Source organism: Larimichthys crocea, chromosome VIII (assembly GCF_000972845.2).
Source record: "Larimichthys crocea isolate SSNF chromosome VIII, L_crocea_2.0, whole genome shotgun sequence".
In the NCBI taxonomy this organism is placed as follows: domain Eukaryota; kingdom Metazoa; phylum Chordata; class Actinopteri; family Sciaenidae; genus Larimichthys; species Larimichthys crocea.
This window is the reverse complement of record NC_040018.1, coordinates 1,133,458-1,159,661: the sequence shown is the minus strand read 5'-3', so window position 1 is coordinate 1,159,661 and position 26,204 is coordinate 1,133,458. Positions and strand designations below refer to the sequence as shown.

Here is a 26,204-nt window from a genome sequence, read left to right as displayed (position 1 = left end):
CTCACTGAAACAACTTTATTGGACAGCTCCAGATGTGGTTTATGGCAGCTTTCTTCTCTGACAAGAACATTTAATGCATTCAGTGGATACATACTTAAATATATTTAAAAAAGCCAGTGGTGAAGGACCATTTCTGATACCACAAGTAGGCTTAAATTCCTGCATCAAAACTATGTATACCTAATTGTGCACAGGACAGAATGACCTTCTTCATATTGTATTACTGATGACTTGACGATGATGATGGTTGAGATGGAGCTGCTATGGAAACTGGGTTTTGTCCGGAAGGTAGTAGAGTTACATGTGTTTGTAAGTAAGTGAATGTACCACCAAGTGGTCTATATGATGGGACATTGTGGCCTGACTCATCTTTACTGAGGGTATCATCATCAGTGACATTTTTATATTTAACTTTACAGTCATTGTGCAGAGCTGATAAAATAAAAGAACATTTGGTCGGAGTCGTCGCCAAAGGAAAAAAAACAAACTTTCTCACCTACATTTGATGCCACATTTGTTATCTGAGAGAAAAGTGTTTGAATATTTAGAGATCAAGTTTTCAAAGAAGTTATTTCAAATTTTATCAGTAATCATTTCATTACAAGTTATATCACACATCACTGTACTTAGGCAGTAGGTAAGCAGCTGTGTTAAGTACATTTACTCAAGCATTGTACTTGTATTGTACAAATCTGAGATATCAGAAGAAAATACTGCATCTTTTACTTCTCTTTAGAGTTTAGGGTGTTCAAACAAACAATATTATTAGTTTAACATAAAATAAAACTTTACTGATCCCAGGAAAATCATTTTTACTTTATTTATCTATTTTATTAGTTTGATAAAAAAAGCATTATTAAAAATATGATGGTAAAAACAGCCTTTAAAAGAAACAAATTCTAAACATACACATCAACAGTGATATATATACACCGACTGGCCACTTAATTAGGTACACTTGTACAATCCAATGTAATCTAATAAGACAACTCTATACTATAAATTCTACCTTTACGAAGCTTTTAATGTTTCAGCTTTTGTTGACGCTGTCAAAGAGGTATTAACTCTACTTTATGTTTATTATAAAAGTCTTTATATTGAATAGTGTATTGCATTATATTGAAGGTTTTTCTAATATTATGGCCATCTCATGTAGATAGATTGGACAAAATATTAGAAACACCTCTCAATATAATGCAGTCCAGTTTAACACAGCTGCAAACTACATCCTCAATAATAAAATAATAGTTAAATGAATGACAGTGACAGCAAAGACTGAAACATTAAAAGCTTCGTAAAGGTAGAATTTATGGCAGAGTTGTTGTATTAGATCACATTAATGAAGTGTATAAATGATACCACACTACAATATGACACACTGACGCAGATGCATCAGAATATTAAAGAGATTAAAGAGTTACATTTTAAGTTTTATTTAATGACTTTAAGAGGGACTATTCTGCATAATACGTACTATATTACTTGTAAACTTTTACACAAGTACAATTTTGAATGCAGGTCTGTTTAAACATAGTATTTTTTTAGTACTTTTAAAAAGATAAAAACTTGAATAATCAATCCAGAAATAACCTTCTGATGTTGTTTCCCTTAAGTAGATCGTGTCGTTATATTATTGTAACCATCTAAACCACTCATAGAGTTTGTAAAAGGTATATTTCTTCTTCATTATCACTCGGTCACATAACTCTGACCTTCCTGTACCTGCAGTTATCTCTCATCTCACCTCATCCTGCACGAACAGGAAACACTTTTGCACAATTTTTCGTTTGCACACGACGTGCGCTTTATTATGAAAACCCAACACGAAACAATATCCGTCTTAATAAAGCGACTAATTAATAATTTCCTCTCCTCCCTATCTCTCTCTCTCTGCTTTAAAAAAAAAAAAATATATGTATATATATATAAATATATATATATATATTTTTTTTTACCAACAGCAGCAAAAATATGAATTACAGCACTGCGTAGTGGACATGCGCGGAGCTGCAGCGAATATGGCGGCTTGCATCTGATAGAAAGTGAGGAATCTCCCCATGAAAATACCCTGTTCAAACGGTTGGTACGGCTCCATGTCTCATTATTACTCTCATGTTGCTGCCAGCGACACGTTTCTCTCTCGTTTTGCGATCATAAGAGATCAGCTCGTTTCCTGCCGTGCGTCCAGTGCGCATTGATAGATGAGCACAGCGTGTTTATATTACTGTCTTCTGTGCAAGGCGGAGAGCTTGGTGCGTACAGCAGCAGCAGCAGCAGCACCAGCAGCGACATTGAACTCTGCAGATTTCCCTTTGCTTTCTGTTTACAGGCTTTCCTGCAGCGGATTTACACCGCAACTAAAGAAAGGCGTTCGGCATGATCCCGCAGCCTTTTTTTTTTTTTTTGGTACTATCACGCCTATTGTTAAATAACGTAACGATAGCGGTGTTATAGCCCCGCATAATAACCACCGTCCCGCCCACAAAATGTGACCATAAAACCAAATGAAAATGCGTCACAGACTTTTTCCTGCAAATTAAATTAAACCTTTAGACGATTCAGTTTGTAAATCCTGCAAATGCAAGACGAAATTGATTTTTATTTAATCAACCACACATGCAGCCTAAAACCACAGAGGTATGATGCAATTTAACCTCTTTATTAAAAAAAAGAAAGAAAAAAGCTATTAAGAAAAACTGGATAACAAAAATATGTCATGAGAGTTATTAGATATGAAAGCATATCCTAAGTTACCATCCTGGAGGTGACGCCCTGCAGCGGCTCACACCCCGCAGCCTCTCAGCAGTAATATGATCCTGCCTTTAAACTGTCCTGCCCGACTCAGAAATCACCAGGGGAGCCTGAAGAGATGCTTCTCGGTCTGAAATTTGTAGGTTGATCTAATTCATAATCACATTTTAGGGGGAAAAGGGAAAGGTTATTTCCACTCTAGTCCCACAAGGAGGATGTGCTGCTGCAGGAGAAACGCACATACTTTGTCTTTAGGATTTAAGTGCATTGCAAATTTATTATAGAATCAGCTGAAATGAGTTGACCAATCATTCAGCAACTACTTATTATCATTAAAGTTATTTGTTGAGGAAAAGATGTGAAACATTTGCTGCTTTTTCTGTTGTAAATTTGACTAATCTTTTGTCATGTAAAATATTTCCTTGTTCCAGGTCCTTACTTGTGAGTTTTTAAAAATCTGGGCTGCAACTAAATTATTTTTATTATTCATTTGTTTCTTTAATATTTTTGTCAAAATTTGCCTTTAATGTCAAGGGCCAAGAGTGACATATTCATAACAGTTCACAACCAAAATATATTCAGTGTCAGCAGAAGCTAGAAAATATGTGATATTTTGGTGATTTATGACTAATTGATTATAAAAATAGTATAAAAGGTTAAAAAAAAAGGTCATCTAAACAAAGTAAACGTAATGTTGTGTTGATATTATTATAAGTTCTTTTGACTTCTTTCCATAAATGTAGGTCAAAATAATGTTGTGACCTCTGAGAAATTACGGCCGCCTCCTGCTTCTTTCTAAACTTTGGTTTAGTTACAAATGTCTCACTTTTATGTTGTAAACATGTTAAAGAAATTCATGCAAATGTTATTGGTGCTGAAATAATTAGTCAATTTATCGTTAACTGATCAAAAGAAAATTAATCAACATACATTTTGATAATCAGTTGTCATTTAAGCCATTTATCAATCAAAAGTGTTCTGTGTTTGCTGTTTTTCTTTTTTTGATTTTATTGTGAATAAATTTTGGGGGATTTTTGGATTGACAGGATAATTTGAATTTGTCAGCCTTGGCTCTGGGAACCTGAGATGGACATTTTTAATACACATGTATGATATTTTCTAAACTCAGTCAAGTAATTAATGATAAGAGTAATCCACTGATTATTGGTTTGTTGATGAAATTAATCATAGTTACAGCCCTAGCATCAATGGTTAATACTGTTTTATTTATAGAAATGTGACATTATGTTTTTCATGTAACTTCGGGTAAAATTTATACCATACTATACTGAACTGACACAAAAAAGTTACAATATTTGTTTGAGCATCATGTGTCGTAATCAAGCTAAATATGAATATTACAACAATACTGCTTTTAGATTTTTATAAGACATATTTGAGTAAATTTTAAAGTTTAACCTTGACAAAAACACTTTGACAGCTCCTCCTGTCAAAGAAAAGTTACAACCTCCCCTGAAACCAGGTCTAGGGTCATTTTTTAGATCTTCTTACTGTTCAAGTTTGTGAACTTTACACTAATCCAAGATAAGTGGCTGCCTTAGTGGAAATGGAGGTTGTAAAAATTAAGTGCTTCCTGGTCTGCGGGGTGGTTTTTGTCTGACCCCTCTTGAGCGAGTCAGACAGACCAGTGCAAACACTGAACCAGTCTGGAGCAGGGCGAGGAGCAGGGCAGGAATCCTTTTCATGTCGGCCAGCAGACGTCCCACATCCACACGTCTTAATGGCTTTTTATGGCAGCTTGGAATCTTTATGGCTCCTTCTGACTCAATGGGATTCGCTGTAGAGACAGAGGGGTCTTCGGAGGGAGGGACAGCCACAATACATTGCAGATGCTAAAGGTTTTAAACACAAGGAGAAGAGACATTGTCTTGGTTCTGGGGGAGATTTTAACCTTTGGATTTCTGGGTTTAATTTGGAATATATCTTTTTTTTTTTGATAATCTGGATTACCTTTCTGCTTCATTTTGAGCTGTCACTATGTTCAGACTTTACAGGGAGTTGGACAATGCTCAGAGTTTTTGTAAACCTGGATGTTTTTGCCAGAATTTCAGCATAAACCGTGTGGTAACAATTACATTTTTTTAAACAATTCTTACAGTGCCACAGGAGTAAATGTTAGTAGTGTAGTAAAGCTGCTAACTTGAACCTTTTGGCCAGAGGTCATATGGATTTAACAACATGTACCATTTGTTGGACACTTTTTAAAATCCCCTTGTTTGTGTTTATACTGTATAATACCTATTTATCATTTACAACTAGCAGGATTAGATGTTTTAATTGGGATCTAATGCATTTTTTATGGCTTTTTTGATGTGTAAAGTTTCAGTAAATTATAGAATATTATCTGCTTATATCCAATTTGTGAGGATTATAATAATGCAGTCTGAAAAGGGTTAATAACTATTACCTGTGAAAGTTACAGAATGAAATCTGAAGCAGACAAACTGCAGCAAAACAGAGTATTTAATTGAAAGATTGGCCTTGATTGTGGGATTATCTTGTTGTCAACGAATCCCATTGGAAAAAAAACAAAAAACAGAACCACAAGATGTTAGTCCATCTCTTAATACTTTCCGACCTTCCTACCCTGTTTGCAGGATCGTGCCTGAAGCCTGTTTGTGTGATGTTGTTCCTACTGCAGACAAAAATTATAAATGTAAATTTACGAATATATACAACAGGAGTAAATAGCGCATTTGTTGGGGGAGTATTTTAATGTATTTTAGCAGCCGTTTAGTGCAACAGCATTGTTTGAAAATCAATTCTTTGACACACAGGAAGCCAGTGTAAAGATCTGAGAGCTGGAGTGATGTGATCCACTTTCTTGGTCTTAGTGGACAAAAGTGGAATGATTGTTTTTACATGTAAGTTTCTAATCTCTTGATTTTATTGTGGCTGTTTATAAAAGAGGCATTTCAAAACAAAAAAAAAACTGAGGATGTAGTTCTACAGTAGATCTGTCTTTTTTTTTAATGAAGTTTTCAGACTGTATCTGCTTCCCTTTTCCAGTGTGTGTGTAGGTCAAAGCCCGTCTTACTTCACCTCCTCTGCAGCAGCACGTTTATCTCTTGTCATCATGGGTCGAACCCCGCACAGAGGTACGTCCTCACAATGCTGTCTTTCTGGTTGTCTTGACTCTTTCTCAAATGTCTCAAAGTGATTGCAAAACAAACATCAAAATGCTCATTGATGTTTCCTACCACGTAATTAGAATTCCTCGTGTTTGAGAGTCATTTTATTTTCCCCTTGGTTTTCTGCTTTCATAATTACAGTCTGTATAATCCTGATGAGTGTTTAAGTCATCTTTTCATTTCAGATCAAAAAGAGGAGAAGGAGAGACGAAGCAGCATCACGGCAGGCTCTCCCCTCGACAAGTCGAATGGTTTGGCAACTCTGATCTCTGGCTTGTTCTTTCAATAACAGTCTAAACTTAAACTTTTTGAGTCGGTGTCCCTTTTGATTCAGCCACTTTTCATGCCAATTCTTGGGTTGGCAAAAGCACACATAAGTTAGATCTTTAACTGTGTATTCTGAAGATTTTAGCAAGCTATTGATCTACCAAGATTACCCTCATTCTGCGGCATCAACAACCATTAAATGGGCATTTTTCTCCCTGTCTTTAATCCGTTGTACATGCAGACAATTTATTTAGGTCTGCTATATTTATGAGTGTAGTGAGATTTTTATGACAGAGTCAGGTATTTCTTTTTCTTTTGGCCTTTTCAAGCTTTTTATTTGGATAGAGACGGCTGAAGAGTGACAGGAATGTGTGTGTGAGAGAGACAGGGAATGACATGCGGGAAAGAGCCACAGGTCGGATTCGAACCCTCGGCTACCGCAGCGAGGACAACTGAGCTAAATGCCGCCCCAGAGTCAGGTATTTCTCACAGGAGTTGGTAGAGACCAAAAACAGATCAAAAAGAGAGGGAATATGGTGCTTATGTTTCGTTGGGAGGCCACAAACACAACTCAAAATGAATGCAAATGTTGCTCTGTAACTACTGGATGTATTATAAACTGTTGTGAAGTGAGGTTGTGAAATGTGAAGAAAGTGAAGATACTGTATGTAAATGGTGTGTTCACAACTTGTTTCTGCTGCCCCCAAGTGGCAAAGAAAGTCACTTAAATAAGACAAAAAAAGAGGAAGTTTTATTCTTCCTAAAAATGTTTTGTTTTGTAGTAGTTCTATTTATGATTCTCACTTTACTGTTTTTTCTCACTGTTCATGTTGTTTTTGTTGCTAGAACCGTTCAGTTGGGAAGACTATCTGAGAGAAACGTCCTCTATTGCAGCATCGCCCACTTGCTTCAAACAGGTAGCTGATCATTAGTATGTATATTAAGTGTCCTCGTAATATATGACAGTGACTGAAGGTCCCTGTGTGTCCTTCTGCAGTCCAGAGTCCCCCCCACCAATGACTTTAAAGCTGGTATGAAACTTGAGGCACGGGACCCTCGCAACTCTAACTCTGTGTGCATTGCAACGGTGATGGGCATGATGGGTACTCGTCTACGCCTGCGTCTGGATGGTAGCGACAACACCAACGACTTCTGGAGACTGGTCGACTCGTTAGACATCCAACCAATAGGAACCTGCGAGAGGAACGGAGACATGCTGCAGCCACCACTGGGTGAGTGTCTTTTAAACTCTTAAATAAATATAAATATTTCTCTATTTTTACACGACTTCAAGTTTGTTTGTTTGTGAAATACTTAAATAAACAGTTTCTCAAATAAATGTCTTACTCAGGACGTGACAGAAGTGTGGTGGGCGTAAGAGCAGCCACAGAAATAAAGCATTCACACAATCTCTCTTGAATTAAGGCTTTTTGTTGCGTCCAGAGACAAGTCCAGAATAAGAAGAAGAAGAAGCAGGAACTCCTAAAACACTTACATTTAGGAAGATTAGGAACTAAATGAGGCAACTAATTGAAAAAACTACACAGGGTTCCACAGGAGTTTATAATTCACTGTTCATAATTTACAACAAAATCCATACACATTTTTTCAAATTTACTCTGTGTAATTTTCCTTTGAGAAAAGTGTCCACAGTTTACAGCTACAGTTTTATCTTGCAGCTGTCACCTGCTACAAGAGCCAGCCATAAATAACTGTTAATTTTAATGAGTTTCTACAAAAGGTTGTGTGAGAAGTTTTTCTTCATAACCTTCGTGGCTAAGATGAAGGTCAAATTCCTCTTTATGGGAGGACTTCTGAGAGATAACCGAACACTGAATATCATCATATAATTGTCTCCACTTGAATGAATCTGACCTTGTGTTTTGTCCTTTGTGTTCAGGTTTCAGGATGAACGCCTCCTCGTGGCCCATGTTCCTCCTGCGGACGCTGAGCGGGGCGGAGATGGCTCCTGCCTCTGCTTTTAAAAAGGTAACGACGACTCTGTTTTCTCCTGGTTGTGTGAGACAGAGTGAAACAGCATGAATTGTTAACATTAAATAGGTTCTATCTTTCCAGGTAAACCATGGAAACAAGGTGGCCAAATAACTTTACAGTGTTAAGAACACTTTGAGCTCCGTTACTACTTTTAAATTAATTTATTATTTAATTGATTTATTATAACTAATAAAAAGCCTCATAATTAATGCACTTATAAATCTGTAAAAATATAAAAATATGAAATGTTATTGTGTAGTTTTAACTTTTCTTACATTGTTGCAATAATCAGCACAGACACCAGGGGGAGCTAATCATATGTGACGTACACTATGCATCAGACAGCAGCATGGCAGTAAACACATGCAGTGTTCACCACAGAAAAATGTGGAGAAAGCAGTATTTTGTTTTGGTTAAATTAAATTTTAAATTCTATATTTATAGAAATATGTACAGTTCTAGATTATGGTGTAGTTTAGTTTTAGTTTTGCTGTATTTTGGCACGTTATTGACCTGATATACGTGGTTAACTTTTGCACAGCTCTTTGTTTCACTCAAAAAGAGAGATCGTGTGAATGTACAGCATTATTCTACTTGTTTATGTTGCTATGGTTGTGTGTGTGTTATGTTTAGGAACCAGCCAGCCCCGCTAAAAACTACTTTCAGCCTGGTATGAAACTGGAGGCAGTGGACAGGAAGAACCCTTACCTGATTTGTCCCGCCACAGTGGGAGAGGTCAGAGGACAGGAAATATTCGTCATGTTTGACGGCTGGCGAGGCGCCTTCGACTATTGGTGCCCCTTCGACTCCAGAGACATCTTCCCTGTCGGCTGGTGTGCCCTGACAAAACACAGCTTACAGCCACCTGGAAACTTCTGTAAGTGCTGCTTTAAATTATTTATTTCTTGTCATGCATTGTGTGGAAATGTCTAAAAAAATGTGAATTCCAGATGTTTTTTTTAAGCAACTTTGGAGTTAAAGTTGATGACCTTGCATTGGTTTTCACTATAAAGTAGATTAAATGATTGTATTTTGGATGACCATGATGTATAAACTTGCATCCAAACAAAGAAAAAGAGACTTTTATTCAAGCTATAATTCCGTAATACATCAAGATTTAATTGCATTGAAAATAACTAGGTTTGCTGAGTTCATATACGATTCAGAATTCGGTTGTTTAAGCCCACATATATCTTATCATAAGATGCTCATGTAGACCAATGGAAAGCTAGTTTAGCACATACTTATTTGGTAGTTATAATGATGGACAGGCGTTGGATCTCAGACTGTCCAACGTTCACCAGTAGAGAGCAGCAGAGCACAAATTCTGATGTATCTGCTTCATCATCATCATCACAGGCGGTAATCTTAGTTGAGGCAACCCTGTAACAGACTCCTCGGCGTAGTTGTAGAGTTCACTTTACAGCGAAACGATGCGATGTGAGAAGCAGATAGTCGTCTTGATTGTTCTGCGCTCAATCATCCTTGATACTGGGTGTCGTATATCTGCTGGCTGTAGACTCCAGCCATTATCAACACAGAGCGGCCTCGATCAGAGCTTCTTGACTCTGTCTGGATCCCACTGAGAACACAATGTATCTCAAACGGCTCATCAGAATGAAGTTCCTTGTCAGTGGTGGAGAAAGTACTTAGATGTTTTACCGAAGCAAAAGTAACACAAACTATAGTGTTAAAACCACGATGTGCTTCCTGTTAGAGTCCTGTGAGAATGTGCTTTTAAAAGTACGTAAAGGTTACTCATTACGTTGTCGTTTTATAATTATTGATACAATAATTTGTTTCTTTATAGTGCGCATGAATCAATTTGAATGAATTAATTTAAAGGCGTCATTAGAAATTTGTTCAACAGAAACATTTGCACTGGATCTCGACACTCTAAAGCAGTGGTTACCAAGCTTTTAAAACCTTTTCTATCATTTATATAAAGTGATGACCTGTAAGTGACCAAATTTTATTGAATAAAATTCATATTATGTTCAATGCCGATAATACCGGTAAACTGTACGGTTAACCCAAATAGTGAACGTGATAACAGAAGGAAGATTCTGTAAAACAACTAATTAGGATGAATTTTGAGCAGACTATTTTATGTGAATATTATATTACAGAGTTCTTTCTTATATTCTGGCAACATATTATACAATCCTCTGTGTATATGTTTTTTTTGTTACATAATACACTTATTTTTTGACAAGTTAACTGTTTCCTCCCCCCCAACATTTGGTCGTTGTTCTATTGGCTCTTTGGTTGTTTTACCTGCGTACTTTTCTAACGCAGGACAAGCCTGTGTAGCAGCTTTTTGCAGATATTAATGAAATGCTGAGATATAGGTAAACTGTATATATTTGTATTTTTACATTTTATTACACTACCTCAAAGTCACGAAGGCCTTGCGAGGCTTTGGCCACCTCTAGTGGATTCAAAGTGACAAAAATGTCTCTGGCAAACAGTAACGGTGTGATTATCATAACAGGAAGGAGTCTTGATCATACAACGTAATATATGAATAAACAAAGGTTATATAATATAATCTTTGAAGCATTTTGATTGAGAATTGTAATCAGTGATGGAAAAAATGGTTTTGGTTAATTTCACAGATTTACTTTTGGGTAAATGAATAATTGCTCATTCTTAATTATGTAGTATCATGATATTATGTCTCACCGGATGGTGTGATCGGCTAATAAGGTTTATTTATTCTTCTAATAAGATAAATACTTTAGGATAGAACCATTGTGTGACACATTGGTATTTCAGTCCAGTATGAAGCAATAACGTAGAATATACAGAATTTACAGATGTGTCTGTGCTGGTGTTCACTGAAACACTTTAAGAATATAGAAGAAACTTGGAATAAATAAGTGTGTTTGTGTTTCCTCTATATGCTTTTTCCCTCTGCTCTGTGTTGACTTCTCTTCTTTGTTGGTGGGGTTGTGACCTGCAGCTCTGACCTCCACTCTGAGTTCCCTGAAGATTCAGCTTGAATAGCTTTCTGATCTTTTTTTTTCTCATATATTAATCCACTGCTTTACATAACCACAGGCTGTTTTTTTAATGTGTGATTGTTTGAGCTGTTTTTAGTTCCATGTTGGCCTTTTTTGAGAGACGTGATAAAGCAGCTTGGCAGTTAGACTAAAACAACAATCACTGATTTTTCCCACAGAGGTACAAATTTAGTCATGTATGTCCAGAAACAACAAAATTCATGTTATAATCCTCTGAAGAGAGTTTGCATGTCATCTCATTTAACTGAGAACTGCTTCAGACTTCTTTAATATGTATCCAAAATTTGAGTTTTTCTGAAGAAAATAAATATGCAAGATCTGAACTATACTAAGTAAAATTTGAAAAAATAAATAATAGTTTAAAATAAATAATAGTTTACTTTATTTGGAGTAAAATAAAAAGATGTCCAGGCACATGAAATGATGTCACAAAGTTGTCAAAATATATCTAATTATAGTTTTAAACTTTAATATTTCTGTTTTGCTTTTTTGTGTTGATTGTGGATTTTCTTGTTTCTAGGTAAGGTAATACACATGCACACTGAGGTGACTCAAACAAAAGAACCTTTTTCAAAAAAATCTGTGATGCTTGCTCTGTTTTTTTTGTTTTTTTTTTCAAAGTTAAATGACCATTTTCAAAATCAAATTTCTGATTTTATACCTTAATGGCTTCTAGAAAAATTTTAGATTGTAGAGGAGAATACAGTATATTGCACATGTAGTTAATCTGAAAGAAATAATAATTCCTAATAATAATTCATAATAACTTTTCAGATAGCGATAGAAAAACTCAGATATCAGCTGTTTAAACACTTAAAATAATTTAATATTATATTATAATTTAATGTTTTTAAAAAATATTTCACAGTGCTTCTCTGACCTCTTTAAGATTTGTCAAATGTGAAAATTTGTCTTTGGCCCCTTCAGATAACAAAAACATCATACCACTTCCTTCTGTATGTTTTAATATACTCCTAATTTTTCCATGGACCCCATGCAGGACCCCTGAACCTCCCTATGCCAAAACATTCCCTGTGTGTGTCTGTGCAAATTAGAGCTTTGGTTGATATTATTAAAGTGTGAAGGCAGCACAGAACTATTAATTATCAATCAGGATGTAATTATATGGTAATTATGCTCAGCGGTTACAGGAGTATGTCACCATATGATCTGCACAGTTTAATGTTCAAGGTTTAGCTGTTTAGTTTCTTTGGCATGGTTAGACGTTCGTCATCCATCAAAATGAGTTTGACAAATGTTTCCGGAGTGAGTCTGTTGATTCTGAAATTGGGGTTTTTAGCAGGTGTAATAAATATCAATCATGCTTGCGGATATATTACATTAGCTCTAATTCAGTAATTTCCTCCTCTTTACCCTGTTGTTGGTGCCCACTGGTCAGGAAACATGTGGCTTTGAATTACCCAGACCAACAACCTTCTTGATTAATGCAAAGTATGTGTGTGTGTGTGTGTGTGTGTGTGTGTTTGGGTTTTCCTTGATTTTGTTGATGGATGACAGCAGTTACATGTATGTCAAGCATGTTCTCCAGGCTCGGCCAATGAGGCAGTCAAGTTTGCAGGATCAGTCCAGTGTTTATGTATCGATACACATGAAGGACAATAATATCAGCTTCAGATGGAGTTCCATATTAGACGCCCCAGCCTGCAAAATACTGATCTTAGTGGCTGAAGGGAGCAGTCATGATATGACATCCTCATATCTTATTTATATAACTTATTTGATATTTGACATTGGACTTTTTACTTCACTACAATTATTTTGCAACTTAGTTACTTTACAATTTAAGATTTTTGCATTCAAAACATTCAAATAGCTTATAAATGATTGTGTTATCAATTAAACTATGGATTGGATAAAGCTGGTAAACAACAAAATAATTAATTGAATCTTTCAAGGCATTTCAAGGTTTCAGCTTCACATGTGATGATTTGCTGCTTTTCCTTTTGATTATTTTCATTTATTTTTAAATAATTTGGACATGGTGCCCCCCACCTCTCACCCAATGCCAGCCCCCAGCGACCCTGATAAGCAGTTACTGAAAATGGATGTATGGATCATTTTGAGGTAGTTTTTTTTTTTTTTTTCAAAACTATTACTACTTTTTTACAAACTAAACAATTAGTCAATTAATGAGGAAAATAGTCAGATTAAACCACAATGAAATCAGTCATTAGTTACACAAAATCAGCTTCTCTTCAACCAACAGTAAAATCCTAAATTCCTGTACTAATGCATGAGTAATAATAATTTAATATATAATAGTAGAAGTGCATTTTTAATTATATTTACATACTTTTACTTGAACCTAAAAAGTTAGTCACCCTATCCTGAGGCAGACCCACGTTTCCATGGTAACACACAAAAAAAAGAAGGAAAAAATCGCTGAAAATTTGTGGTTTTCTAACAATTTTGTGAAGCAAATAAAAAGGAAATACGTTTTTAGAGAGTGTAGTGACCTGTTTTTGGAAAGTAACTGATGAGTTAACATAAATACTACATCCTGCCTCAGCTCTGCTACAGGTATGCAGTGCACCGAGTAAGTTTTGCACTATTTGCAACTATTTACAGCAAAATGTCACTGTTAACTTTTAGATTTGACATGGTTACTCTGTCAGCTATGTTTTAGTAGTTTATTAAGTCTTTATTCATCCAGATTTTACATTTAGATCTCTATCTGAGCGGGTAGATCTCAGCCACAGTTAAAGTCTGTGTTAAACCAGCCCACAGTCGGTGCTTCCAGTGAGACTGGCACAGATTTACCCTTTGTGTGTGAGTGCAGGGTGTGGGTAAAAAAAGAAAGGATAATGTAAATCATCAGACAGCGATGTTTGTATGTGAGTAAGTGAGTAAGTAGGGCTTGGTTGAGGTGCTAATGAGCTGATAATTAGCTTTATATGTGAGAGAAGGAGTGAGAGACTCTGTAATTACAACTACATTTGAAATTTCTAATTAGCTTTCATCCAAATTGTGCTGTTGTGACCCTGCTACACATTTTTGTAAGAAGCTACAGAGGGATTGCCAAGACGGGGTTGCTAATTATTTTCCTTTTTGTACAGTAAGCGTTCATCATCATGTTTTTTTTTTGTTTTTTTTTTACTTTATTTTTTACATTTTGTTGTGATACGTCTTTGTCTTTGCTTGTGGGTATTAAATTGGGTCAGAATGGAGAATAGTGCTCTCTGAATAATGCATGAAGAACGCAGCTTGTCTGTGTTTTAGCAGATGGTTGTTGTTTTTTGGCAATTTAAGGCAAAGTAATATTACTTTTTATCATGTTATATTCAGCAAAAATCGCTTTGTAGAGCATCCGATTTTCTTGAAAATTTGATCAAGACAGAAACAAGGTGCCAGGCATTTTGACAGAAAAATTTAAAAATCCTAAAAATGATGTGCATTCTTTTTAAGTATGTAAATTTATTGGCCCCTTTTATTTTGAAATCATCAACTGTCAGTGTGATTTGCCCCTCCATAGACTAAACAAATCAGATCCCCAGTGGGCGTCCCAACAAGAATAGACTTGAAGATACATTAGGAATGCAAGAAAAGTGTCAAATAATTATATATCTGTAAGCCATATCTCATACACTTAGTTATTTCTGTCTTGAGGCATTCCAGTTTGCACGTTTAGATGCAGACTAAGATGTCTCTGGCTGAAGGGACTTTTCCCACGCAGGCTTCCTCTGATTGCCCTACACCACATTGTTCGGGAGTCGGGGTGATATCCGACTGTGTGACTGTTTCCTGATGCTGGACCTGGCCATCTTTCATCAGGGAATGTCTGAATAGTCTAGGGTTACACTGAGGGGGCGCCTCCTTCTGGGCCATGAGAGCTTGTGTGTGTGTGTGTGTGTTGAGGGAAAGCTTGCTTATGCGCGCACCAACTCCAGGAGTTTGCCCCTTTTCACCCGTTTCAATCAGAACTCTTCTGATCCAGTTTAACCTTTTACCCCGCTTCCCATCCCCCATCCGCTCCCGGAGCCCCACGGTTAACCCCTCTCCCCCGTCATCCCCCCCTCCCCCAGAGGCTCGCTGAGAAGCAGGTGACTGATGTAGACTGTCGATATGGCCTACAGATAACATGAATAAATGGTCAACTTCCCCCCCCCGCCTCCATCCCTCCCTCCCGTTCCTCACCTCCCCACCACACCCACCCACTCTTCCTTCCCTCACTCTACCCCTCCCCAGCGCGTATGCAAATGTGAACACCCCTCCTCCTCCTCTTACTACTCATTCATTGGGAGGGAAGCTTTGCAGCGGCTTCAACCAGCAGCAGCAGAAGCAGAAGCAGAAGCAGCAGCAGCGTGGGCTTTGTTGTGGACTACTGCCGAGTGGAAAAAAGACGAGAGAGACACACGGAGACAACTGAGAAAGCAGCTGATAGAGAGACAGAAACTAGACAATGATGTCCAAATGAGGAGAGAATTTTAGGGAAAGTTAGGAAGGGGGAAATTACCAACTAAAAGAGAAAGAGTTTGAAGGAGAGAACCAGGAAGCAACTGTACTCTGTGTACTATTGTTACGTACATCACTACTACTACTACTACATCTACTTCTGTCTCCACTACTGCCATTACTGCTAGTACTACGAAAGCCATAAGAAGTGAAGTTCTGCTTTTTTTTTGGTGGGGATTTCCTGGTGAGTTTGATATATAACAAGTTGTTTTTTTGCCCGTTTTTTTTTTTTTTTTTTTTTTTTAAAGAAAAAACTAATTGTAAGGCTCAAAGTTTGTGTTATTTGTTTTATTGTGTTTTTTTAAAAGGTTTAAAGTTTTATGATCAGGTCTAGCAGATGCAATATATTAAACTAAAGTGCAGGCACAGTCATATAGCAATAACATGTTTATTTTTTCTGTGGAAGAGGAGGAGGAAGGATCTATGTTCCTCTTTTTCATAATATGAGCGATTTATTTCCACTGAAACTTCCCTAAAATGTAACAAATCAGTGGATACAGCACAAAATCACACTATTTAAGTTCATGATTTGCTCAGTTCTGAAAGTAGTAGTGGTGTCTTGGAAATTATTGCTAGTTTAGATTTGATTATTCTGCCCCTGCTACAAATATTTATTTTAAAAAACGCATACTTCCTTCTTTTTATTGTTTTGGTAAAGTAGAAAAAAGGAAGTGCTGTTCATATGAAAGTTGCATGAAAGTGTGGCAGCCTCCGACTCCGGTGCAAATGATTAAAGCTTCACACTGTTTTCTTTGTTTAGCATAAAGACTTTTGGAATGACTTGCATTCACTGTAAGAGACTAGAGGGCCATTGCTTAGTCAGAAAGCCTCATAGTCTGTGGATTTAACAGTATTTTTGGCTGTAATTAAGTTTGGAGCTGCATGTGTTTTTAATCATGTGTTTTTTTTTTTGTCTGTGTCAAGCATCAGGAATTAGTTTGCCAAAGGCTCAGCCAAGGATCAGATCAGGATCAAATATTTTCAGTACACTGATTTTACACACCTGTCTTTTTTTTATTATGTGAAGTTATACGATACAGTTTAAAGGTGAACACAAGTCAAAGCAGATTATTTCTTCTTGTTTTCGGTGAAAGAGCTGGTGTGCCGTGCTGGAGACTTTTTGTGTATATACTTTTTGCCCTGAAGCTGTTTAAGTCACTTCCCCTCTCTGTTATCTACACACACACACACACACACACACACACACACACACACACACCTGAAGCTCGTGAGTTTACTTTAGATTCACTCCAAGGAACAGCCAGTATGTGTGTGTTTGAATGGACTGTTTGCTGTGAGGGTGCCTGGCATGTGAGGGGTGTGTGTGTGTGTGCGCGTGTGTGCGTGTGTGCGTGGAGGGTTGTAATTAGATGAGAAACAACTCTGTGGAGCCCCTCCCCCCACCCCCCAGACAGCAGACACACTTCTCAGCGAGCCCGTTCTCATGCATGTACATCCACACACACACACACACACACACACACACACACTCGCATGTGCACACATTTCCTCGGGCTCTGGTTTGCACAGGTCATCGGGTCGAGTTGGAATTATATAGTCATGATCAGTACCATATGTCTCTGTTTTGTTGCACCCAATGTATGCTAGTGACGTGGTACTTTTAAAAAATAATTCTTTGTCTGCAGTTTATCTGAATGATGCAGATTTGGATTCATATACATTACACACTTTATGTACTTCTAACCATTGTGCGCACCACAACATTTGCATGCAGTACGATATCAAATGCAAAACCAATGGCTGCCAGGAACAGGAAGAAAAATGCATGCAAAACCAGATAGTACAATATTGACTGCTTAATGGACAAGGTAATTGAAGCTGAATTTGCAACAATTTTGTTAATTAAATTAATAATATGTTATTATTAACAAACATACAGATATTTGTTGGTTCCATCTTATTAAATGTAAACATGTGCTGCTTTTCTTTGTTTTATAGTTTAATGTTAAATCATTTTGTTCTGTTTTTTTTCACTGTTTGTTGGAAAAAACATTTTGACAGCATAGATTTGGGTTCTAGGATACTGTGATATCCATTTTATTGCAGTTAATTGACAAAAAGCATCTGAAAAAAATTAGCTAAAATATACATGACTTTTAAAGTTAAACGTACCCAGTGTGGTCCTTTGCAGCCAAACAGTATTCAACCTGTTGGGATTTTGATTTAAATTCAGGTAGAGAAAGTTTCGGCAGATAAGATTTTAAATAAATCCGTTTAATGAAATGCTGCAGCCATAAAAACACGTCTTGGGTTTGCCAAGAGAGCTTGAACAAACTGACAGAATATATACTAGACTGTCAGACGGTGTGGGATGAAATGCATTTATAAGCAGATTTTCTTTGGAAGTTGTGGTTTAAAATTCAGAGGTGATTAGTTTTTTTTTTTTTTTTTAAATAAATGTGATGATAAACCAATATATAGTAGAATGTGACAGTAATCACCAGTGTGGAAATGTGGTGCATGTTGCTCTGGTGGTTGTCACATAACGTGAATGGATTAGATTTGCGGGGAAAGATCAGAGAAGGCCTCCCAACTCACATTCCCTACAGTGAATTAAAACCTGCTGATACTGATTGGTACCCTGCAAACAAATTTTGATCTGCCTTTGTAGGGCTTATGGCTTCGAGCTTGGCGTGAATAAGTGTGCCACTGAGAGAGCAGGTTGGCATCGCTGGTCCTCTGAGAGCACGCTTTGTGTGACCGCCCCTGGTGAGCGAGTGAGCCCTCGCCCTCTGAAACAAAACACTGCTCTATTCTGTGCCCACTTTCACTTTTTCCCAATTAAACAGCTTTCAGGGTGCCCCGGCTGGCCCCTCAGAGAATACTGTAAACCTTCTATAGTCTCTCCATATCTCCTCAGTCAAGGAGGCCCTAATGAAAGCCTCGGCCCCTTGAGAGCTTCCACATGCACTCTCAGGCCCCTGCTCTCGCCAAGCAATGTGTTTGTATTGAAATAGGAGATGGTTATCTTTCTTCCACTCTCCTTTTTGCCGTCTTTTTTCCACACACCCACAATGATGATTGTGTGATCATATCACAGAGTCACGCTCACGGCTAATGAAGACAGAAGGAGGTAATGGTGGTGTTTTTTTCCCCCCCTTCCTAACAATGGTTATTGCCTCACTGTTTCCCTCACTTCATTGTCACTTTCTCTCTATGTTAACACCTAAGCTGATGGGCATTTTGGGAATATATTTCTTAGCTGGGCAAAGATTTTAAGTTGGAGGGTGTATGTGATTTATAGTGCGGTGGTGTAGATTGCTAGATATTTTTCAAGCTTTTTGAAAGGCATTTTTTCTTTTATTTGGAAAGTGAACAGGAGAAGGACATTATGGGGCAGTATGGTTACATGATCAGGATCCCTAAAACCGCTGGAATTCAACATCGGTCTACTGTATAGAGTCTCAACCAGGCTATGAATTTTGGCTAATTGTAGCTTATCACAGATAAAGCACCAATAAAAACTATTCATCTACCCTGGAAAGTTTTAAAATTAGAACGTTTTTTGATGCAAAAACTATGTTGACAATCAACGTAAAAACTTTTATAGGACTCTAAACCCAGGCTAATAAAAGCCTTTAGATGGTTTGGTTCAACCATGACAGCTATTTTAAAACACTCTGTATGTTGTTATTCTGTTATTAGGCCAGTCTAATAATTCCAATATTGCCACCAATAGTGACATTTAAAATGTCACTCTACTTCGGTCAATACAAACTCCAGTGTATTGGTATCTGTGTAGGTCAGCTGGTGAGTACAGTCATGTTTTGAAAAGGTATTTGAGTCCTACCCATATAGTATAATGATATATATATATATATAGATATATATATATATAGATATATATATATCTATATATATATATAGAATATCATACAGACTTACTCACACCACACACTACCTTGTTTAGTATAGCTCAGTAATATTTTCAAGTTTTATAGACTGCATCTTTGTTGCATGTTTTTTGTATTCTTCTTTATTTTAAAACTTGACACTTGAACCCGCTGTTATTGTTGTTTAAAATGTATAAAAGCTGATCATCAGATGTTATGAGACATTCTCCAGCTTGCTGTATGTGGAATACAGTTTAAATCCCATCACCATAATCACTCTTTTGGTTGTGTTACTGAAAGCAGAAGGTTTTAGGCATCGTCTAGCAGGCAGGTCCCTGGGGGACCATGACTTTTGACTCTGATTTCAGTGTAGGGAGGGGCTAAATACAAAGGACCTGCCAATCTCAGAATCAAATCGAAATCAAAATCAAAACAAATCTCCTCTGCAGGATCACTCAGTTATTCATTTTTCTCTGTCTTTTGTGTTTCTTGCCCAATTTCCTCACTATATCTTCAGGGTGTGTTTAAATGTGACATTTCTACTGAGGACCTACAGCAAAGCTGATTCTCTTTGGATTTATCTACTTTAAAATATGCATCCCATTTTTAATGTCATCATTATCATTATGATCTGTAGTGCAATGCAATCTAACCGGATCGCAAGAAGAGTAACATTTTTTTTTGTCTTCCTCATGTTACATTTGTTTCAGTTACCCTTCCCGGTGCTCTCCTCGCTCCTGTTTCTTCCACCTCAGCCTCCCTCACTACACGTCGCTCTTCTTCCAACTCCTCCTCCTCCATGCAGACCTCATACCGACTGCCCAACCCCTTGCCACCCCTCCCCGTGCGTAAGGGTGTCCGAGGTCGTCGTCCAAAATCCCAGACTATTGCTTTGCTGAAGGCAGCGGCTGAGGCTGCAGCAGCAGCAGCGGTAAATGGAGCATCACAGAGCCCCGCTAGAACAGGCTCTGAGACTCAACTGGCCCCCAGACCACACAAGAAGAGAGGGCCCAAGCCTAAGAACAAGGTGAGATGTCACAGGAGCTGTAATCTGTTACGCTGTGGCCCAGTGACCCTGACATTTTCTGTTTTATATATTATGGCAGAAATGATTTTGATAAAGAGGAGACAGGGTCAGAGGTGGACCGTCTGAGGTTGGGAGAATTTTTTTTTCAGATGTTTATTCATGATAAATGAGGAGAACAGCTCTGTTTTTAGAAGCTGCTGTGTCTGCGTTATGTGTAGCGGTGAAAGAGTAAAAACAAGCCTTTTTATAAATCATTAACTAACAGCCATTGTAGGTTACAGAGAGTTAATGAGAGAGGGTTTGTTTGTCTTTTGCTTCAGAAGAAGCCTCGGGTGGTGCAATCCCTTGGGGCACCTTCGGTTACAGCTCCGCCTCCAGAGACCAGACTGAGTTCCAGCCATGTCTCAGCGGACAACAACCATAGCAACGGTTCAAATGTGGTTTGCACAGGTAAACTGGATAACAGAGACAACTGAGTCTGATGCCTGAACGTCACCAAAAAGTGCAATAATATTTAGGTTGGCTCATCTTTGCCCGTGTCTAATGTTCTTAATGCCGTTTCCAGTGTGCGTCTATGTAAACAAGCACGGTGACTATGGCCCACATCTTGACCGAAAACTGGTGCAGCAGCTCCCGGACCACTTCGGTCCAGCTCCAGTCAACGCAGTGCTTCAGCAGGCGGTTCAGGCCTGTGTGGACTGCACGTACCAGCCCTCTGTGCTGCTGTCGTTCCTACAGAGCCAGTCCCACACAGGAGGAGAGGTCATCAGAGGTAAATGCGGTGAACACCAACGGATATTCCTCAAGTTGATGTCTCCGAATTGTTTCTTTTGTCCAACTAACACTGCAAATCACAGATGTAGTCAATACAGTCTCTGTTTGGCAACTGGTCCTGGCCAAGAAGTAGTCTGAATGGTCATGATAACGTGTTAACAAGCCAACTTTAGAAGTGCTGGTAGGGGGATTTCATTGCCTTTGAACAGAGCCAGGCAAGCTCTTTCCATCTCCTGTTTTGTAATGCTAAGCTAAGCTTACAGCTGGCAGTGGCTTTATATTTATCATACAGACATGAGGCCCAGTTTTTTTGTAAAATAAAATGTTGAACTTTTCCTTAAAATGTAATTTGAACTCCTTGAAAAGCAGTGCTAGATACATTTTAATGTATTCCTAAATGCCATAAAACCTGGATAGGCAATCAGCCAGATGAAATTGGTTTAAGTACACACTCTTGGGTGATGAGTGCTGTGTGTGTGTGTGTGTGTGTGTGTGTGTGTGTGTGTGTGTGTGTGAGGAGAAAGAGAGGTAGAATAAAAGACCGTACTTATGGCAGCAGCTGATGTGAGCTCTGTGTCTGTAATCAGAACTGACATGTGCGTCTAACCTGGTTTGGGATGCCGGGATTGGGTCTCCCTTGGGGGGCTGGTTTGGGAAGGCTATGGGTGAAGCTGGAGGGGGGGGCGGGGGGTTAATTTGTGGATTTGTGCAGGCTTGGCTTGGGTGGGAGGGTGTAGTGTAGAGTGTGGGATGGGGCGAAAAATGTGGGTTTGTGCTTATAAAAGGGAGGGTGCTAACCCTAAACCATCTGCTACTTTTCTTTTAGCTGTGAATACATGCAGTGTGTGTGTGTGTGTGTGTGTGTGTGCACGCGTGTGCGTGCGTGTACACAGACTAATAGCTGTTTGTGTTGTGCCACCCCAAGTGCGGTCAGAGCATGGTATCCGCTACGTGAAGCTGCCCTCCGCCTCCAGTACGTCTTCTGTGCTGCGGTTTCTGGAGAACATGTGCCAACATCTGGAGAGTGACAGTCTGTTCAGCTCGCAGCCATTCAGCCCCTTCAACAACAACACACGCTTCTACAACAGGACCAAGTCAGGTGGGTGAACGGGCAGATGGAGTAACTGTAGCGAGAGGAAGTGAAGTGCAAAAATAGGATAGAGGAGTGAGCTGTGGCTTCACTTAATATAAGTAGTGACATCATTAAACAAATAAAATGACCTCAGACATTTCCTCCTGAGTCTTCCTACATAATTCAGTCACTTTATGTGCATAATGCAGCATCTTTCAGTTTTTCTTACTATCTCTTCCGTTCTTTTTTCGAAACAGAACCACTGTCTCACACTGAGAACGGCGTGCCCAATGACGATTCGTCAAAGGAACCCGCTACCAGCAACCGTTCCCTTCACACCACATTAGACTACAGGACGACAGCAAAGAAGGAGCGGCAATATTACCCCGGACAGACGCACACGGCTTCACCACTACGGCGCGTCAGCTCCAACCCAGCTGAAGTTGGCCCAGTGTGTGCGCACAGACGAGTGGAGGGTAGGGTTAAACACAAACACACACACACACACACACACACAGTTACCAGGAGTAATCTAATTCTTAGGGACAGTTCCTTTGAGGGGAAATTGTATTAAACTATGAAGTCATACATTTTAAACTGGAAAATATCCGCTTGTGTAGTCTAAGATCGTGTTATTTTGCTCTGCTCAAAACTGTTTGGGGAAAAGATGGTAATCTTTTCCCCAAACAGTCCATCGCATTTCAACTGATCAGTAAGTCTTGTGTCTGTGCCTGTTTAGAGCTCAATTTTCACACTTAGCATATGTAGTTTACAGTGATCACTAGAGGTATAGATTACAGATAACATTGTCAACTGGAATTCATTCAGCTCAAAGATTTGTAAAAACCATTCAAAGGAACTCTATACGTCAGTAAGTGAACGCAGACATTCAGCTGACATGCAGCACTAAGTCAGAGTGGTAGATCCAATCTGTTTTGATGCCTGTCGCTTTCTAGCTACAGATAACATGAGCTGGTTGATCTTTTTAATGTTTCCAACTGACTTTTAAATCTTAAGAAATATTAGCTATTCTGGGGAGGGTGAAATGGTCAACTAGCTTTTCCTAATTAATATAGGATGTCCCCACATTTTTGTTTAGTTTGGCCTAAATATTACAGATTTAAAAGACATTTTTGACTCAAGGACTTCTTACTGCAACACTGCTGAATAAAATCATGATAGATATATCTGTATAATATCTGATTTTCTCTTTTTTTTTTGTCACAGCAGCTAGCTCAACAACAGGCCCAGATCATGTGAAACAAGACAAAGAGGGTTCAGGGAATGACGCTTCTTCCTGGTCGGTCGATGATGTCATACGGTTTGTCCAAGAGGCGGATCCCCAAACTCTTGGCCCGCACATCGAGCTGTTCAGGAAACACGTGAGTATTTCACTGATGTTGTCTTTCTTCTAATTTACTCACTGTGCTGTATCATGCAGTCGCCTGTTTAAATCAAATCTCCCTCAGCTTTTAGTCTCAATGCTCAACACAAAGCAGACTGAACATTTTCGCCATTTCAACGCTTTAATCAAGTCATTGTCATTTTGATGGAATCGTTCTGAATGGAAGTGTTTGTAATGTGGCCCCCCTGCTGACAGCGCGCTCCTCTCTCTGCAGGAGATTGATGGCAAAGCTCTGATGCTGCTGCGCAGTGATATCATTATGAAGTACATGGGACTGAAACTGGGCCCTGCGCTTAAACTGTGTCACCACATCGAGAAGCTGAAGCAGACCAAACAATAAGAGGATGAAGGCGCTCTCTCTTTTTACTCACTGGCAACCAAACACGCATTATTCTACAGGGATGTAGTGCAGTGCAAATCCACCTGAACCAGGGTTGTTTCTACTATTTAGGGCGCTAAGGTCAAGTCCTCTGCCTGTGGAGTGCGAACTTACACATGATGGTCATTTTAGGAACTGATTCCAGTATTTTTTTAGAATCAAGATGTTTAAATTTGACTACTTTTTGGACAATATATTTTAAAAAATCAATAGTATTTAATTCTGGGCAGTGTACAGAAGGAACAGGATTTAGACATCGTGCTGGAAAATAAAAGTGTAATTGAAAAGCTAACTGAATAAAAAGTGATCATCATTAATGTCAATAATCAATAATTTTTTGGAGTGTGCATTGAGGGACTTATGACCTCAGTATTTCTAAAATCCTGGCCATGACCCTGGTCTGACATCACGTCTGTTATTTAATTTGCAGATTATATTTTAGTTTCACATTACAACAGATACACTGTACATGAATTTATCATTGGCATAAGTGTAGTTACTATCAGATATGAGTGTAGGCATATTTTCTGTTCACGTTAGTGTCTTTTTGCCTTATTATGAAAAACTGGAGTCCATAATTTAACAAATGTTTAATTATACTCTACACTTAGACACACAGACACAGAGACATACAATGTAAATTTTTCAGCTTTATCTCTTCGGATATCTGGTTGTTGAAGTATGTTTTCCCTGGTCAGTGTTTCAGGAATGGACGCTCTGCACTCAAGATTGGGAAAGTTAGTTCAGGTAGTGGCAGTGAACGTCTCACTGCATCATTTCTAACAATGCAATAAAGATTCTGAATGACTGAAAGACTGAAAATGATTGAAGTCAAACTGAGTTTATGCAAGCCAGTGAATGTATGAAGTCATGAGCATTATTACTAGCAGGTACTAAACAACAGTGAGAGTGCCCCAGTTACATGTACGAGAAGTGTTGAAGGGTTTCGTTCCAAAATCTTGTTTCTTGTAGTCAATCATTACACGAATGATTCCTGTCCTCAAACACTGAAGTATTTTTTTGTCAGATATCATGAATTAACTTTTGCAGATCGGGCATCATTATTATTTAAATGGTAGATATTTTATTTTGGAAGAAAACCTTTCACCAGTTGTGATTCTGCAGGGCAGGCTGTAGACGTAGAAAAATCAGTTAGTGAAGAGTTATTTCTCTTTTATTTGTGTCTGTTTTGTGTGCTGGAAGGCATTCAAGCTGTATTATTAGAGCTTGAGCCCTGACGTAGCTACATGATTGTACTATGCTTTGACAGTCACACTTTCACACACACACTCGCGCACACAGGAGATACGGACACAATGACTGGAATACTGTAAGTGTTGACATTAAAATAAAGAGAAGGCCATTAACTGTCTAGTTTGAGTGCTGTACAGGACGTGAAGGTACTCCATGGAGCGTACATGATGGAGAAACTGTTGTATAAAGTCAAACCAAAAGGTTTTTTGATATCATTTTGTACTGTATCAAAAAGTGTATCAATCTGTATCAAGCGTAAGTGTAATCAAATTTTTCTCTGCCTGAAATTGTTTTTGTGTGCACCGTCAAATAACTACCTACAGGACGATGTTGTGTCTGAGTAATTATTCACATGCTCAAAAGTATTTATCTGTTATCAACGGCAGAAATACAGATTTTCTGAACATTTCAGAAGCATTTTCAAACCAAATCATGTGTGTTGTAGCTGCATTTCACAGTGTTGCTCTCCTGTAGTGGTAACAAGTTGATACTTGAAGCCGTTTTGCTTTAATGTGAAACTCAGGTTTTAGTAGGGGTTGTTTCTTAGAAGATGTTTTACATCATTAGCATTTTGTGTTCATTACTACAACATAGAGGGACTGCACAATAACCAACTATGTATATTTTTATGCCTTGTCATCTATCGCTCTGCGGCATTTCGTGTGTGTGTGTATATATATATATATATATACGACTTTTTACTGTACGTTCAACAAAAGATGTTTGTTAAATATGTTTGATATGCATTCTCACAATTAAACATTTGTTTACATCA

At 38.2% G+C, this 26,204-nt stretch overlaps 1 protein-coding gene across 5 annotated transcripts; it reads left to right on the top strand.

Moving 5' to 3' along the window:
- The first annotated feature begins 2,001 nt into the window (after positions 1 to 2,001).
- On the top strand, positions 2,002 to 26,204 carry scml2 (Scm polycomb group protein like 2). 5 transcript variants are annotated; one of them, XM_019278110.2, is made up of 15 exons: positions 2,002 to 2,079; positions 5,550 to 5,636; positions 5,782 to 5,870; positions 6,089 to 6,154; positions 7,017 to 7,087; positions 7,168 to 7,402; positions 8,071 to 8,159; positions 8,799 to 9,042; positions 20,229 to 20,545; positions 20,869 to 20,995; positions 21,111 to 21,317; positions 22,245 to 22,418; positions 22,649 to 22,867; positions 23,619 to 23,773; positions 24,011 to 26,204. In XM_019278110.2, exons 3-15 carry the CDS (start codon positions 5,849 to 5,851, stop codon positions 24,134 to 24,136), a joined length of 2,052 nt encoding a protein of 683 aa, XP_019133655.1. In that variant the 5' UTR covers positions 2,002 to 2,079; positions 5,550 to 5,636; positions 5,782 to 5,848; the 3' UTR covers positions 24,137 to 26,204. The 5 variants fall into 5 exon arrangements, with proteins under 5 accessions (XP_019133655.1, XP_010730148.1, XP_019133653.1 ...); XM_010731846.3 differs by having other exon boundaries at positions 20,866 to 20,995; positions 23,622 to 23,773; XM_019278108.2 differs by having other exon boundaries at positions 20,866 to 20,995.